Source organism: Dipteris shenzhenensis, chromosome 30 (assembly GCF_047967505.1).
Source record: "Dipteris shenzhenensis isolate YYH24624 ecotype China chromosome 30, Dip_SZ_1.0, whole genome shotgun sequence".
NCBI classification, from domain to species: domain Eukaryota; kingdom Viridiplantae; phylum Streptophyta; class Polypodiopsida; order Gleicheniales; family Dipteridaceae; genus Dipteris; species Dipteris shenzhenensis.
Window position 1 is genome coordinate 46,603,406 of NC_141625.1, and position 17,720 is coordinate 46,621,125.

Here is a 17,720-nt window from a genome sequence, read left to right on the forward strand (position 1 = left end):
TGCACGTTGTTCACCAAAGGGGGAGTCAAGGACGCGACATTGAAACTGCACAATGGCCGAGAGCTAAGGATCATGAGGGGCTATGCACTGAGTTTATCGCATATGGGATCGACATGTTAGCCCCGATCCTAGCAACGCTATTCAATGACGCTGTTTGCCTTGGCTTCCCCCGCACTTGGACACTCAACACCATCACCCCCATCCACAAGGTAGGGGATCCCACGGACCCGAGTAACTACATGACTATCATGATTGGACATGTGATGTCCAAGATCTATGCAACTGTATTGGATGCATCGGTCAGCCTGTTCGCAGAGATGAGAGGGCTCAGAGCAGAGGGTCAGGCCGGTTTCAAGCGAGACCATGGGACTATGGATCACATACTCACACTCAGGAGTGTCATTGAGGAGGCCAGATCACAGAAGGAGAGGGTATATTGTTGCTTTGTGGATTTCCGCAAAGCCTTTGACACAGTACCTCGAGCTCGTCTTATCACACGCCTACAGAAACTGGGATTTGATCAGGAGATCATCAGGGCAGTCATGGCACTGTATGAGAGAGTCTCAGGCCGAGTTCGTACAGGCGCAGGTTGGACAGATGAGATCCTGAGTACCATAGGGATCAAAACAGGGTTGTCCCTTATCAGTGACCCTGTTTGGCCTCTACATCGATGAGCTTGAGACTTTCATGGGGACGACTTGCTCACTTGCCGGGATCATCATCAGGATTCTTCTTTATGCAGATGACGTGGCACTCTTGTCGTCCACACCCGAGGGGCTCCAACGACACCTGGATGCACTGCAGGCTTTTTGTTTATCCCATGATTTGGAGGTCAACCTTGGCAAGACCAAGGTCATGATCTTTAACACCTCTCGAGCAAACATGCAACGAAAGCAGTTTACTTTTACTTTGGGTGGGTCACCAGTTGAGATCGTATCCTCATACACTTACTTGGGGGTCATCTTCTCCGGCCCGATCTTCACGATGAGACCAGCGATGCAGGCCAGACTGAGCAGGGGATAGGCCTCACTGGCTTGGCTAGAGAGACAGTGCTTTCACTCCCACTTCCAGGACCCTCGGACCAAGGCTCTTCTCTTCGACTCCTTGGTCCGACCAGCCGGTATGTATGGCAGCCCTTGTTGGGGGCATGACATGTCAGAGATAGAGTGGACACGGGTGGAGCGCTTGCAGATCCTCATTCTCTCACGGATGATCCGGGGGGAACCGTCTGTACCACATCACATCATTCAGGCCGAGTTTGGTGCTTCTCCACTCCAGCTAGATGCAACCTTTCAGACCATCACATATCTACTCCGGGTTAGATCATATGGGACTGCACATTAGGGAGACAGAGGTTGCCATGGTTGGCTCTCGATTCCTCCATGAGGTTGGCAGCAGAGGGAGACGAGCGATGTTGGTATGCACGGACTCACAATGGTTTGTGAGACTAGGGTTCCACATCGATAGGATACCTCCTTTTCAGTATAGTTTAGATGCCCCTCCGGTACTCCCACCCACCATCCCGATTGGGCCACATACCAACCAGGTCATTCGAGAGGATCTCCTGCAGCTACACACCTTTAGGACCTGGTTGGAGCCGAGGGAGCTTCCAATGAAGCTGAGTTTCTACAGAGATTACTGTCTTTGCATTTCGGAGGAGGGATTCATCACACCACCGGGGTACACTGAGCTTCATATGCCTCACTCACTACGGATCTCCATCGGACAGTTTCGGGTATCATCACACCGTCTCCGCATAGAGAGCGACACAGCAGAGGGGATTCCTAGGGAGCATCGCTTATGCATATTGTGCGACTGTCAGGAGGTTGAGTCGGAGGAGCATTTTATTTTCAGGTGCCCAGTGTACTACGAGATCCGAGGTCGCTACCACTGCCTCTTCAGAGACGGCTCCGGGCTCCTTTCCAGAGTCCTCGCCTACCCATATCAGAGATGCCTCGCGGCCTTCATTCACGAGGGAGTCCGACATAGAGAGTACTTACTCAGGTGACGGGGCTTGGCCACATCATTAGACACCTCTTAGAGCAAGATCACAGAGTTCTTTCTATCGAGTGACATTGATCGTCCTGTCTCTAGCCGCCAACGTGACAAAGACCCCGACCCGACGATCGCAGCACGACACACGAGACATCGAGGGAACACACAGATCAATCTGGGGGACCTCTCGTCACTGTTTAGACCCGGGATACATCCCAGGGAGTCACGATGGCTTTGGTCTTGCGGTGAGCCTCATCCAGGAGACCGAGACGCACGGTAGCCCTTGACGAGCACCAGCGTCCCATCACCGGCTATGCACCAGCCAGGGGGACATGCCATACGGAGGATTCCGCTCCGCTCCGCTCCTTTTCTTTTCATTGTTACATCCAGATGTATGATCAGACTTAGGATTCAGCACGGGTGATGATGCTCGTTTCAATATCTCCACCCTTACTGTGATTTCTATTAGGTTTTCTTTCAGTCTCATAGACCCATCGGTCTTCCAAAGACTCTAATAAAATTTCTTTCTATCTTTCTCTCTCTCTCTCTCTCTCTCTCTCTCTCTCTCTCTCTCATTCATTGCGGGGAGATCCTCAATCTTCGAGACTCCAATGCCAAGACAGCCGACCACTAGGTACTGATCATTGATTTTCAGCATGACTAGATTCTGTTGCCTGAAATTGATCTACACGAGGAAGGTTTCTCATTAGTATCCACAGATCATAGATCTCCGGTAACCTCGTATGGGCAGTCTTTATTGATGCGAAAGATGCATGATCTGATCGTATACAATGGTCTAGAGAGATGGCCATCCTCTGATTGGCTCAAATTTTTCTTGCATGGAGGAGGGACCTGTGTAATTGACTATATAATGGGATCACCTGCCTTCACCTCTGAAGGAACGTGGCGGAGAGGAAGAGGGAGAGAGAGAAGGTAGGCTAGGGAGGGAAGATAATACTCAAATGGAAACATAATGAAAGTGGGAAAATAAAAATGAGCAATAGACCAAAATGGAAAGACTCACATTAACAAGCTTGATGTATGTTGATGTGACAACAAGTACAATCATACATAGGATAGACACACACTAGAATACCAAAGTGTATATGGGATATCTCCCAATATGACACCAGGCACTCACACATAAGACTCTACTAAAACTCCTAGTAGAACACACTAAACACACTCAACTTGACTTCATGTTCTAACACCCCCCATGAAGGAAAGGTGAGGGAGTATTGGAATGGAACCAAGAATAGAACATGACAATGACGGACTACTAATCTATGAACCCCATGGAGTTCAGAGGCTAAAGTCTAAGCTTGTTTAGAGGTTGATCCAAGCACTCTCATAGCTTAAGATTCAACATGACTCAGAGGATCATGTCTTAGCATGGCTACATGACCAGCTCATAGTTCTAGGAATACGCCAACATCCTGGAACTCGGCTAGGCCTGATAAAGAGACCCTATCAAAGCCAATACATGGCTCCCACAATGCATCCCCCTCCTGGCTCCAAAACAAGGTGACACGGAGCCACACACCATAGATAGCAAAACATCATTTTAGGAGGACTATCCAAGGTTGAGAACCTTTATTGACTCAAAGAGATTATTACATTCAATTTTCGGGGGACTACCTAGGGCAGAGTACCCATATACATCAAGCTCATGGACATATTTTAGAAGACATATTCATCGTCCTCATCTACCTCCTGAGGGAAGGATAGATTTTGAAGATGATCAATGAGAGCAAAAGTTGGTGTCAGAGTGTCATCTTCTTCTTCTTCACTAGTGGCAACTGCTACTGCCAAGCTAGCATGCTCCCTGGATTGTTGTTTGGCAAGCTTCTGAAAACAACGATCCTCTGTATGGCTAATCTTCTTACAATAGGAACATTTGAAAGGTTTGAATGACTTCTTACCCGTGGAATATAATGCCTGCTCCTCATGGACATCTTTGTTCCTTCGTTGATGATCAAAAAGTGTTGCAACCATTTCATCAAAGGACATATCCCGTGCTATATGAAGCGCTGGTATGATATCACGATACTGAGCAATATCCTCAATGCTGAAAAGGATGATAGCCACTTGATCATCTTTTCCAATAGGGGCCTTCAAAGCAGCAAGTCCGGTGATGAGGGATTCCATATGATTCAAATGAGCATTAAGAGAATCTTAATGCTTCATATGGAGCTTAAAGAATTTTTGTATGTGAAATACTTTGGAATTGATAATTTTGTTGCCAAATAGCTGTCTAGGGGGGGGGGTTCTAACACTTCCGGAAGTATTACCAGAGGCCTAGGGCCACTGGTGCGAGAAGCAAGTAAGACATGCCATAGGTGCCACTAACGGTACGTAAGTGAGTGCTAGTCGATGGTGTCAACTATATGCAAGCGGTACAAGTGCTGAAGTGATGTGAGCAAGAAGAAGACCAAAGTAGAACAACATCATAAAAGCCAACCCTCGACATGAACACAGAAGAACTTCAACCACATGACACAGGGTCTGTTGTACCAGATGAAGGGAGAGGAGGGGAGGAGAACACAACGGGGAGAGATCTTAGAGAAGCGGGCAGAGATGGGAAGTAGCAAAGTTCATTAGAAAGCAAGATGTCTGATACACAAGGAGAAGATACGCACGAGGCGAGCTCTTGACTCCAGCCTCTCACTCCTTCACTCACGCCTCCTCCCCCTCCTAGAATGCCCCCCCCCCCGCCCCCTTTTCTCCGTTTCCCCCTCTTCACCTTCTCCTCATCTACTCCCCCCGCTGGAAATCTCCTTTCCTTCTTCCTATTGGATGTCTTCATGCATCCTTAGCCATTCCACCGTTTGTGGGCCGCTTTGCCCTTGATGGCTTTTGCAACACTCCAGCCTGTTCTGAGTCAGTAAAACCCGTGCTCCATGCGTTCTCCTGTTTATTCCATGCGCTACTGACACTAGTTGGTTGTGAGGGTTGGTGCACCACCTATACCTCTTAACTGTTGGACTGCTTCCCATGTGCACCAACGAGTACCGCCTGTGCACCTGTGCACTCTGCTGGACTACTTCCCATGTGCACCAACATGTGTACCCCGTGCACCATTGCGCCAGTACTTCCCTTTGAAGGGTCCTGCAAATCCTGCACTGGTCCTGTCTACCTGAAATCTCGACTCTCTGTCAAAAGAGAGAGCCGTCTGGACGCTGAAGCATAATGTGGTCATCTGAGATGTTAGGGTCAAAGACAATGACCCTAACACGAGGCACCCCGTCTGCACTAACTGCCTCTGCCGAGGAAGAAGGCATGCCAGGAAGGGAGGGGATCTCAGTGACCACTCCGAATGTGGCTCCGATAGTGGCAAGCAGTCAATGGTAGACCTGAGGAAGACCAGGAAATCTAATGAACAGTGATGTGACCTGCTTGTCCTCCTTGACCAGATCGAAGCCCAAGGTGTAGGGTAAAAGAAAGATCCTTCTCGAACCCAAAGCCAGGGGATTAGCTTTGAGAACAAGGGCTGTGGACTCGTGGGAGTCGAAAACCCCTTGGAAGAATCCACGTCCCAAAAGTCGCATATCCCTAAGGTGTGGGGCGAGGTCTCCTGGTAACGCCGTCAGCATCCAGTCTCTAGCCTGTGATCTGGAAGGGTGTGACCCAAAGATGCAGGCAAAAAGTGATGTGGAGCCCTCTAATTCCACATCTTTCTTGAGCTGTTGCAACTCGTCTTCTGAAAAAATGACGGTTCTCGCGGCCGGTGGAAGTGGACGGAGATTGGTTGAATGGGGATCCATTCGCCAATCGATGTGAAAAGGCCGATTCCAACACTAAAAAAGCTCCAAAGAGAGGGTAGGAAAGAGGGGAAGGGAAGGAGAGGATAGACTGAAGGGGGAGACGGAGGTAGGCTGAGGGGGAGGCGTGGGGAGCTGAGTTAGGAAGGAAGGTGGTGGGGAGGGAGAGGGAGGAAGTTTTTTTTTATTTGGTCTCCTTGAGGGGGGGATAGGAGGGAGGGAAAGGGAGGGCGGGGGAGAGGAAGGAGGGGGAGGGGGAGAGGAAAGAAGGGCGGGTTAGGAGGGAAAGAAAGGGAGGGCGGGGGAGAGGAAAGGATGGGGGAGGGGGAGAGCAGCGGGGGGGGGAGAGGGAGGGCGAGGGAGGGGGGCGGGGGAGGAGAAGGGGGTAGGGGGGCTGGTGGGGGAGAGGGGGGGCAGCGGGGGGGGAGAGGGAGGGCGGGGAGGAGGAAGGGGAGAGGGAGGGTGAGGGAGGAGGGAGAGGGGGCTGGCGAGAGGGGAGGGAGAGGAGGAGCAGCGAAGGGGGGAGAGGGGGGGGCAGCGAGGGAGAGGGGGCTGGCTGAGAGAGGGGGAGGGGGGGCAGTAGCTCACGGGGAGGAGCAGCAGCTCATGTCACATTATCAGATCTGGCCCGGAATGTTGAATAGAAGAGGGATGCAAAATACTGAGCGATGGTGAAGAGAGCATTCAGAGCAGAATGGATACCTTTCATGATGTAGTAATGCCCAAGTGCTGAATAGAAGCGAGTGAAGAAGTAGCGAGTGATCACTGCTTCTCTGCTTCCACCTTCCAAAACCTTTTTGCAATCATATCCCCTCCTGTTGGGTTTGCACTGTGAAAGGAGTGAAAGGAGATGTGGTGAATCATCAGAAGGAGGCTGAATAGGGAGGGCAGGGAGCCCCATGTACTATGAGACCAAATTGGGTGTGAGAAGCTGCCTAGAGCCCATGAACTCAAAAGTGTCAGTGATGGAGTCATAAGATCTGATAAGCTGCCTGGAGCCCATGAACTCAAAAGTGTCGGTGATGGAGTCATAAGATCTGATGAATTCTGCACACAGTTCCACATCCACAGGAGGGAAGATGACCTTGGCGGGTATGGATCTCTGAAGATGTCAACACCGAGGATAGTTTGAGGTTTGGATCCAGAAGAGGTTTAAACATAACCCGAATGTGGGAGAGAGGAGGGGTGGTTATCGAAGGGCTCTGTATCTCTGTTGGCCCACCCGACCCTTCTGAATGTGGTCTCTGTGTAGAGGGGGTGTAATCTGAGCCCCCATGGTCAAAAGAAGAGGCACTGGAGCTCTGAGAGTGGGAAAGAACCTCCCGCTGTTGTCTTGATTGCGGTGGCTCTCCATCCGAGATGATAGTGATGTCCGGGCCAAGATGGGGATGCAGGGTTGAATGCATCACTAATGAAGTAGGCACTGATGATGAAGTCGGACCGGCTGATGTAGTCGACACTGCTGATGAAGTCGGCCTTGCTGTAGAGGTTGTAGGCATGGATGAGGTCATGTGCACTGCAGAGGCTCCCTGGGATGTCATGGTGGTATAGAAAGGGGTGAAGAGCTTATCTCTGGGCAACCGTGGCTTATACTTGGGCTTCTTCTCGAGCATGAAGAAGGAACAAGATGTGAAGTAGAAGCTGATGACGAAGTAGGAAGGTGAGCTGATGACGAAGCAAGAAAAGAAATCAGGAAAGGAAGGAGAGTTGATGAGACGAAGCAAGAAGGTGAGTGATGACGAAGGAGGAAGGTGAGCTGATGATGAGGCAAGAAGGGAAGCAGAAGTGAGCTAATGACGAAGTAGGAAAGGAAGGCAAGAAAGGAAGGGGAGCTGATGACGAAGCAGGAAGGTGAGCTGATGACGAGGCAAGAAGGGAAGCAGGAAAGGAAGGGGAGCTGATGACGAAGCAGGAAGTGAGCTGATGACAGGAAGGTGAGCTGAAGCAGGAAGGTGAGCTGATGACGAGGCAAGAAAGGAAGGCAGGAAAGGAAGGGGAGCTGATGACGAAGCAGGAAGGTGAGCTGAAGCAGGAAGGGGACTTGATGATGGAGCAAGAAGGGGAAATGTTGACGAAGCAGGAAGGGGACTTGACGAGGTGATAGCGAGAGGGGAAGCTGATGAAGGTACAAGGAGACCTTGAATGTAGGAGAAGGGAGATGGAGTGGTGTAGGGGTGGCGCAGGCAGTGGAGATGCGCAAGGAGGAGGTGAGCAAAGATGGCGCAAATATTATTAGGAGCAAGAACCGGAACTGGAGTTAGCCAAGATGGCTACCTGGAACATGATTGGAGATGGCATAGGAATTTCGTGGAGAAGGAACTGGAGATGGCGTAGGGATTGCAAGGAATTGCCCCCACAAGGATTGCCTAGGAGTAGAGATGGCCCAAGGCACACTGAGTGGCACAGGGAGAGAAGATAGCGCAGGAAGAACTGGACGCAGTGTAGGGAGAGAAGATAACGTAGGAAGAACTGGATGCAGGTGTGGGGTAGAGAAAGAAGATGGCGCAGGGTGGGGAGGAAGAGGAAGAAGATGGCGCAAAGTGTGGCGCAGTGAGGGGTTAGAGGGAGATGACACAATCCCAGATGGCGCCACTCAGGAGCAATCGTTGGGAGCAGATGGCAAATGCAAAGGGAGTGTTTGCGCTAGGAGAAGATGATGAGTTGTGGAGAGTTCAACGCAGCAAGCTGATGTAGAGTGTTCAACGCAGCAAGAAACACAAACTTTATTTAGAGGGATGGCTAGTAATAGCAGTTAAACCACAAATAGCCTTTTGGAAGAAGAGCTGTAAGTCCTAGTAGCTTTGGAAGGTGGAAGTGCAAGATGGATGCAAGATGGATGCCTGGAGTAGGGTGGCCAAGAGCTGCCAAAAATAACAAGGCCCTCACCAAAAATAGCTAGGTGGCAGGATGCACTAGGCATGAATTTTCAAAATCCCGCCAAGTAAAAGAGAGAGAAAAGATGGAAGGATGGCATGGGGTGACAAGTGGTGACAAGGTGAACAAAGGGTGAATATGGGGTGAAATAGGTGTGAACTAGGGTGACAAGAGAGGGAACCAAGGTGACAGGGAGGTGAACATGGGTGAACAAAAGGGGTGACATAGAGGTAAACATGGATGAACAAGGGGTGACATGGGAGTGAACATGGGTGGGAACATGGGGTGAACTAGGGATGAGAAGAGGGTGAGCATAGGGGTGGACAAGGGGTGACACAGGTGTGACAGAGAGGTGAACATGAGTTATAGAGAGGTGAACATGGGGTGACACAAGAGGTGAACATGGGAAGGTGACATAGGAGTAAACATAGGTGACCTAGGAGTGAACAGGGGTGACCTAGAGGTGAACATGGGTCACAGAGAGGTGAACATGGGGAGGTGACCTAGGAGTGAACACGGGTGACCTAGAGGTGAACATGGGTGACAGAGAGGTGAACATGGGGAGGTGACCTAGAAGTGAAAAGGGGTGACCTAGAGGTGAACAGGGGTGACAGAGACGTGAACATGGGTGACAGAGAGGTGAACATGGGGAGGTGACCTAGGAGTGAACAATTCGTCAATCAAGGTGGAATGGCCAACACGAACACGAAGATGCTCTGTCCATCCAACAATCCTGCTGCCAGAGAGAGAAAATCTCTCTCTTGTTCTGTCATGGGTTGAAGAAGGGGGGGGGGGGGCAAGGGGGGAGGGGTAAGGCAGAGGCTGAGAAAGGGGCAAAGGGAGGGGTAGAAGGTAGGGGCGGGGGAGGGGAGGGAGGCGGGGTAGGGGTAGAGGGGGGTAGAAGAAGCAGGGGGATAGGGGGGGAGGGGCACAAGGGGGAAGAAGAAGGGTCAGCGGGGGGGTAGGGAGAGGAGGGGAGAGGGCAGCGGGGTAGGGAGGGAGGGGCAGCGGGGGGTAGGGAGAGGCGGGGAAAGCAGCAAGGGGAGGGGAAGGGAGCAGGGTAGGGAGGGAGAGGTAGCGGGTAGGGAAGGAGAGGTAGCGGGGGTAGGGAGGGAAGGGAGCGGGGTAGGAAGGGGACAGCAGCGGGAGGCGAGGGAGAGGTAACGGGGTAGGGAGGGAGAGGTAGCGGGTAGGGAAGGAGAGGTAGCGGGGGTAGGGAGGGAAGGGAGCAGGGGTAGGGGGGGACAGCAGCGGGAGAGGTAGAGGGCGAGGGACAGCAGCGGGAGAGGGAGGGAAGGGAGCGGGAGAGGCAGCAGCGGGTGAGAGCGCAGCAGCCCAGGAGGAGTGGCTGGTAGGGAGAGGAGGAGGGAGGGGAAGGGAAGGGCTGGGAGGGAGGGGAGAGGGGTGCAGGACGGAGGGCAGCAGGGAGCAGCAGGACAGGGAGCTCAGCAGCTCTTCTCCACATGGAGTGATTCTTAGACACATAGTGAGGGTGTTTTTTTTTGTTTTTTTTTTTTGAGCTTTCTTCTTCCCTTCTCCTTGGAAATGGCTTAGCTCTATTCTCCTCGTCCCTTGCATCTTTTGCTAGCTGAAGACTCTACACTATGGGGCGCTCCTCTGGCCGAGAGCATTTCCTTAGAGATGGAGTACAACACCCGCGCTGATCCAAGCAAGCTCTGACGTCAAATTGCGCAATTCCATCTATTTGCTCAACCATTGCCAGAGCCCTTCTAGCACAAGTTGGTCCATGCCTAGAGCCTGCTGCTGGTGAATTTTAAAGGCCAATGCTTGCTGGAGCAAGGAGGAATCAAAGAAAAGACAGTCAAAGAAGGCGCAGCTCTCCTAGACAAGAAGGCGCACTATTTCGTCTATGGTCTGTGGTGAACTTACCTTGGTATTCAAGCTTTAGTTTTGCAGAGAAAGCCCTCTCAAACTCTTCTCCAGTTGTGTGAATCATGCCCTCCAAGTTGAGCTAGTCTACTCCAAAGCATTTTTAACAGTATTGGACATTTGATGCTAGAGTAAATGCTAGAGTGATGTTTGAGGATTGAAGTAATGCTAAAGTACAGATCAGAGAATGTATTTTCAGTTTGAAATTCAGTTGGGACTGATCTCTTGTCAAAATGCCAAGCTCTTAAGGTTCTTCTAATGCTAAACACTTGAAGAAGACTACAAGGAGGACAAAGTTCAAAGTGAAGAAGACCCCAGCCAAGAAACTCCGGGAGAAGCCAACTACAAGATTTCTAGCAATCTACATTTGTATGGTGAGGGAGATTTCTTTGTTCAACAAGATTAGTCATTTTGTAAGAGAGTAGACATTGCCTAACAAAGGTAAGACCCTCTCATGGCTACTTATAAAATTGACAAGTTCAATGGCCAAGGCTTCCATACTTGGCAGATGAAGATAACGTTTATGCTTATGAAAGAAAATCTATGGGACTCAATCCTCTCAGGAAGGTGAATCAACTACAACCAAAGGTAAAGGAAAAGCCACTGACTCTACTTCTACACCTGCAAATGCAAAAAATAAATAAAAAAGCCTATGCAATCATTACATTAGGTTTGGGTGATGATTATGTACATCACATTTCAGATTTGGAATCCCCTTGTGAAGCATGGCATAAGTTAGACATATTGTTTGGTGCTAGCTCTCATACCTCCAAATTAAATCTGAAAATTAAGTTCTTTGAACTTAAAATGGAGGGAGATAATGTTGCTGCTCATGTCAACACTATGAGGAGTCTTATGACACAACTAGCCTCAATTAATTCTCTTGTCACTGAGGATGATGCTATGGCAGTGCTTTTAAAGAGCATGCCTCAAGACTTTAACTATGTGGTTACTACTTTGAAGAATCTCAACCCTCATTAGAAGGCATCGTCAGTGCCTTACAAGAAGAGGAAAGAAAGAACACTTCAAGAAGCACTGCAACAAGAAGAGAAAAGAAAGAACACTTCAAGAAGCACTTGCAGTGAAGTTTTCAAAGAGCAGGTATAAGACTTGTAAACACTATGGGAAAAACAATCATCTTGAGAAGGATTGTTATAGAATCAACCCTTGCTCATATTGTGGCAAGAATAATCACTCTGAAAAGTTGAGGACTACGACAAATCTGGTTGAAGAGAGAACTTCATCAGCAAATGAAGCATCCAACTTTGTGGTAGAAGGCAAGGACTTTGACTTTTGAGCAACTTGTCTTTGAATTTTTGTTTATCATCACTTGGTCAAATTTTGAGGTTCTCTGCCTGGAGTAGTACTCCAAAAATAATGCTATGTGTTTTGTCTTTTGTAAATCACCTTTGGTCACCATATGATGTAGGCCATGTGATATGTGTTTGGTCTATCCCATTTTTGTAAACCTTGACCCTTGGGCACCTTTGCTAGCATGAGATCCTAGACATAGATTTATCCTTGACCACCATGAGATGGCCATGTGTGACCACCATGAGATGGCATGAGAAACTATGAGACTAGATGTATCCTTGACATTGCAAGAGGCAAACCCTTGAGGGGGGATATGTTGGGATAAGTATGGTTAAGGGCTTGCTCTATGGTGCATGTGTGCATCTAGGGGAGTCACGTGTGTGTGTGTGTGTTGTAGAAGCACATCTAGTGCTATGATGTGTCTAGTGTGTGACCTAAGTGATGATGTAAGCCAAAGGCCCCCACATGGGAGGTTCCTTTGATTTAGGCCAGTCCCACTGATGTAGGGGCTGATTGCCACTGATATAGGGGAGGTGCCTACACCATCCTCTCTTTCTATAAAATTAAGGTCATTCCTTCATTCTAATACATGGCTTTTGCCTCACTTGTGCTCTCACTCTTTGTGTCATGATGCATCTCTTCTACCCCACACTCTTCTACAACTTCCTGACTCGCCAACCTCCTCATAGACGGTGTCTTAACTACTCCATGTGCAGCTCTCTTTCTACTCCATGTGCATCTCGTAGTGCATCTGAAGTAGTTGGTGGTGAGCGGGACTGGTGATACTTCTTCTCCATGTGCACCACCATGTGCACCACCTATCAAGGTCATCCCTGTATACTTACAACAGGCCTGTAGTGTATTTATTGGCCATTAGTTCTATGTGTGACTGATTTAAATGATTTTGATGGTTGCTCTGTGTCAGTGTAGAAGTGAGAAAAAGTAACTGAGAAAATAAGATAACGATGTGGATAGATTGTTAAAGTGTTTACTTTTCAGGTGATGATCTATTAAGCTCAGCGATTCCAGTTCGGCTTCCAAATTTGCCAGCCTTTGCACTGGAAAGACTTCCAAACCGTGACTCATTAGAATATGGTGATCTATATGGGATTTCAGGGGAAGCTTCAACGATTTTCCGGGCAACGTTACGCTATGAAGGTATTTGCCACTCCTGAACCAATCACAGTTCAGTACATGTCTATGTATGGCATCCCATTTTCCACAGTAGATTTCTTTTGCACTTGAAATGTAACCATGCTATAAATCTTCCTGAAACTATCTGGTGGCTGTGCTGATCCTTGTGTTGTAGTCCATCCAAGTTTATTTAACTATGTGATTTGAAGGCATCCTGTATCTGTAATATACCTAAGCAGAGCCTAAGGTAACCGTGGTCAACATTATACTTTAAAGGGTCATAATGCATTTCCATGCTGTTTTGAACAGGCTACAGCAAAATTATGAACTCTATAGCAAGCCTTGGATTTTTCAGCACAGAAAGTTGTCCATTGCTTCAAGATAAAGAATCCTTTTCAACAAGGCCAACTTATCGTCTGCTTCTGGAAGACCTCATGCTCAACGTTTCAAGGACCCACGATGCAGACATTTATGCTTTGGATCCACCAAAGAATAATGCTGAGACTCTTATTAGGCTTGGATTTTGCGAAAATTTGAATACTGCAGAGAAGACATCAACTTGTATAAGGTGTGTACATTGTGCACTGTAAAATTTCAACACTGTTGCCAGCACTCTGATGATCTCGTATGTCCTCAGTTTGTATCTGGTATACTTAGAAGGAATATTTTTTTGAAAACCAATTCACAAATTATGATATTATAAATACCAACTTGTCTTTCATGTACTTTGATGATCAAGAATTATATAAATCATGCTATTATATATTTTTTTGAAAACCAATTCACAAATTATGATATTATAAATACCAACTTGTCTTTCATGTACTTTGATGATCAAGAATTATAGAAATCATGCTATTATCCTTCATGACTAGGCAATTGGGACTTGATGCTGACGAGGAAATTCCGGCAGCGTGCAAAAGTGCTTTTGATGTGCTATGCTCAAGAATGGAAGAGAAACTAGGATATGCACCAGATGAGCAGGTATAAGTGCCTATTTATTGTTTTGTTGACAGATATGTATCAAAATGTCAAGTGCATTGCAAATTCAAAGAAGCAACAATACAATAACTCTAGAGATGACATAGGACAGCCACCAAGGAGAGATTCCCACAGTCAAGTCATGTAACTGCAACTAGGTGTGACCAGGAGGGGATGAAAACAGAGGAGATGATATCTATATGGAGAGAGGGGAGAGTGAGAACGAGGAGAAGAAGCCTGGGCTTGTAGAAGTAGTCTCTGTACCATTTTATGAAATGGCTTATGAAGGGTTGTGACAGAGCTCGTCAGCAAAAGAAGAGCAACGAATAACAAGTGCTAAATGAGAGAGACAAAAACTCAACATAGCATATGGAATCGAAACATCAACACTGAATCCACAGTAAGAAGGGAGCATAAAAATCTGTAGCAATACGCAAGAAAGTATCCAGATCTGATTGTAACACCCTCTCATAGTAAATCAACTGAGAAATACCCCGTCATGGCCAGGAGAGGAGAAGAGTGTGTATTGACTCTTCCTTTGCACTAAATCCAAAAGGAATTAAAGGCATATTCAGCTCTCTATTCCAAAACTACCCGTGGTTGAACCCTTGCTACAACAGGGCACCCATGAATGGGCATTTGACGTCTCTTATTCGAGCAGGTGAACTGGAGCGAGGAAGGCAAAGCAGTGTCTTCATTGACCAGCCTCTTGGACACTCAGAGGAGGTGTCTATGCTATGTTTCATTGATCAGCCACCTGAAAAAGTGTGGGCTGGAAAGAACTATGTTCACTAGGGGTTTTATTGCCTATTTGCAATTGCAAAGTAGGTCAGTTTATGTCAAAACATGATAATTTGCGGAGGATTGGTACTCAGCCTATGCAATGTCAACATTGACCAGCCTCTTGGAAACTCGGAGCAAGTATTTATGCTAGTTTTCATCAACGGTCAGCGAATTGCAAAAGAATGGGCTGAAAAGAACTGTGTTTACTAGGGGTTTTGTAGCATGTTTGGATTTGCGTTGAGTAAGACAGTTTTCGTAATTCACAGCGGAAGAGCATCTGCTGAAAGTTCTGGTGAAATAGAGAATGTGATCGTTTTCTTGTCGACAATCAGTGCTAGCATGGTGGAGGCCAATGCAGTGAGAACAGCATCATTTTGCAAAAGGGGTTGCCACTCAGGCTCCATTCATTAAATTGTCTTTTCTACATATGAGGTTGCCGTTCGCTGATAATTGAAGAAAGAAGGGTCGCAGGTAATAATAAGTGGAAGGAAGAGCAAGTGTGCACTCAGCCTTTCTATTCTAGGGACACAAATCCTCAATTTAATGTGCACATGCAGATCCTTCAAGCAAATGGATTTGATGCAAATCCATCAACTTCTTGAGCAGAGCATCCTAGTGGATTAACTCAAGCTAAGTGACACCAATCAAAGATGCAAAGAAGCGGTGATCGGAAGATTATGCGTGCATTAGAAAGCTAGATCAGCACGTGAGACAATTGTTCTCCCTGCTGCGAATGATCGTGCAAGCTCCTTCCTCTTTCTTGTGGAGTTTGTCAAGTGGTGGATTGAACTTTTATTTAAGAATCTTATCGGCCATGCGTCCTTGATTGGTAATGACATCACTCATCCTTCATCATCATCACCGCCCACGAGAACCTGCCTATCGTCAAAAGACGAGCTACAATAGCTTCAAAAAGATATGCAACTTTAGAGCTCTACCACCCTATTTGCACGCATCTTTGGGTGTCACCCTTCAAGGAGTCAAGCCAGGGATTGGATGCTTGTTGCCCTTGCTTCAGACCTCTCCATACATCTTTCAAATGTTTGTCTTTTGAGGAGAGGTTTCTTCCAGGTGGTCTTCAACTCTTAGATATGGTTCTTCAAGCCAGCCCTCTAGCATGGGGCTCTAGGTTTATTTCCCTTTCATCATTCTCACTAGGATTCAATGCAATGGAGGAGCATAGACAAACCTCTTATGACTAACCATAATTCAAATCTCCTAGTTAGACGATTACAACTCCTGCGAATGCTCCCAGCCCCCCCCGCTCCCGTCTACCTCCCTCGCGCCGCGCGGCCCCCTCCCCCCTTCCCTTCCTTCCCCTCCTCCGCCTCGTGCCACGATGCTGCCACCCTCCCTCCTCCCCTCCTTCCTTCTCCGCCTCTGCCTTGCGCCGCGCTGCCACACCCCCGCCTCCCCCTTCCCCACCTTTGCGCCGCGCTGCCCCCCCCCCCCCCCCCCCACTCCTTCCTCCCCTCCTTCCTTCTCCGCCTCTGCCTCGCGCCGCGCTGCCACACCCCCGCCTCCCTTCCTTCCCCTTCCCCGCCTTAGCGCCACGCTGCCACCCCCTCCCTTCCCTCCCTCCCCCCTTCCTTCCCCTCCTTTTCCTTTTCTCTCTCCCCACTGCCGTCTCTCCTCCCCCGGCTTCCTCCTGCACCTCCCCCTCTTCTTCTTTCCTTCCCCCTCCTCCGCCTCCGTTCCTCCCTCCCTCGCCTTTGCCGTTTCTTTTCCCCCGCCTTTTTTCTGCGCGCCCCCCCCTTTCCCCTCCTTTTGACCTTTTCTTCACCTCGCCCCTTTTTCCCTTTCTCCGCTTCCCCTTTGCTTGGAGCTTTCGCAGTTTGTCGATGCGGTATGGCGGCCTTAAGCCCGGAACCAGTGGCCCAAACGGGGAACCCCCTCCCTCCCTCAGCCTACCGCGTAACACTGACAGAGCATCAGGTCTCCTTGGTGAAGCAGGCTACCAATGACTTTTCCTAGACTTCCGTATATGGAAGTGTCATTGGCTACGCCCCTTCACGAGCAGACATCAGGGACTGGCTGCAGTCCACCCTATACCTTGAGGACAGCCACATTGAGTAGGTCGCACTCATGGGACGTGGTATCTTCTGGCTCAAGCTCTCCTCGGCGCAGGCTGCGAGCGATATGGTCAGACGGTCCCCTACCTCTGTGGGTGGGAAGATCATCCTTATGGTCCCGTGGTATAGGGGTTTCAGTGTAGCGGACTTCGATGCCCGCCTCCGCATCCCCCGCCATCCAGTTACCCTCATCTTCCCAAGCCTCGCAACAGAGCTTCGCCCGATCATCAAGGACTTGGGGGCGCACTTTGGCTGGCTCATGCAGGACACCTTCGTTGATGCGGCGGCAGCCCAAGGGGTGCCACGCGTCAAAGTGGCAGTCCTAGATCCGTAGAGTATTCCCTCGGAGTTCGAGATTGAGACGGACGCAGGTGTGGTGACGCAACGCATTTTGGTCACTGGTCGCCCAGATCAGTGTTTGAGATGCCACGGCTTCAGGCACCAGGCGTGCTCTTGCCCTCGCTTCACGAGGACAGGACCTCCGAAGCAACTCAGGATCCCCCCCGTCAGGCGTCGACAACCCCTCCAGAAGGGGAAGGTTGGACTGAGGACTGAGGTCAAAAGGAAAAGGAAAGGAAACAAAACAATAACCAAAAAGCCCCCTCTCCAGCAAGAGACCCCTGAGGTCACCAGTCAGCAAAGCCCGGTAAGGGGAAGGAGAAAGGGAAGGAGAAGGTCAGCCAGCCTCCGCCTCATCTTTCACCCCATCCCCCTCCTCCTCCCCCTTCCTCCTCGGTTCCCCTACCTCCCCCCCCTCCAGTATCCCCCCCGGCACCTTTGGTTATAGTCCCCCCCTCTCCCTCGAGCATGATCCCGCGGGGACCCCCCCTTCCTCCTGCGGCCCCGAAGCTAGCACAGACCTCCTCCGCACCTACCCCCCCTAGCCCGGTGGAGGGGAGAGGCCCTTCCCCGCAGA

At 49.2% G+C, this 17,720-nt stretch overlaps 1 protein-coding gene across 2 annotated transcripts in view; it reads left to right on the forward strand.

The window, feature by feature from the left end:
- Positions 1 to 17,720, forward strand: part of LOC147882224 (lysine-ketoglutarate reductase/saccharopine dehydrogenase bifunctional enzyme) — a 257,686-nt gene that overhangs the window by 196,915 nt on the left and 43,051 nt on the right. For both annotated transcript variants that reach the window (XM_087401328.1, XM_087401327.1), the window contains 3 exons: positions 12,834 to 12,992; positions 13,278 to 13,536; positions 13,844 to 13,952. In XM_087401328.1, the coding sequence (XP_087257454.1) occupies positions 12,834 to 12,992; positions 13,278 to 13,536; positions 13,844 to 13,952 (527 nt within the window). The remainder of the gene's footprint in view (positions 1 to 12,833; positions 12,993 to 13,277; positions 13,537 to 13,843; positions 13,953 to 17,720) is intronic.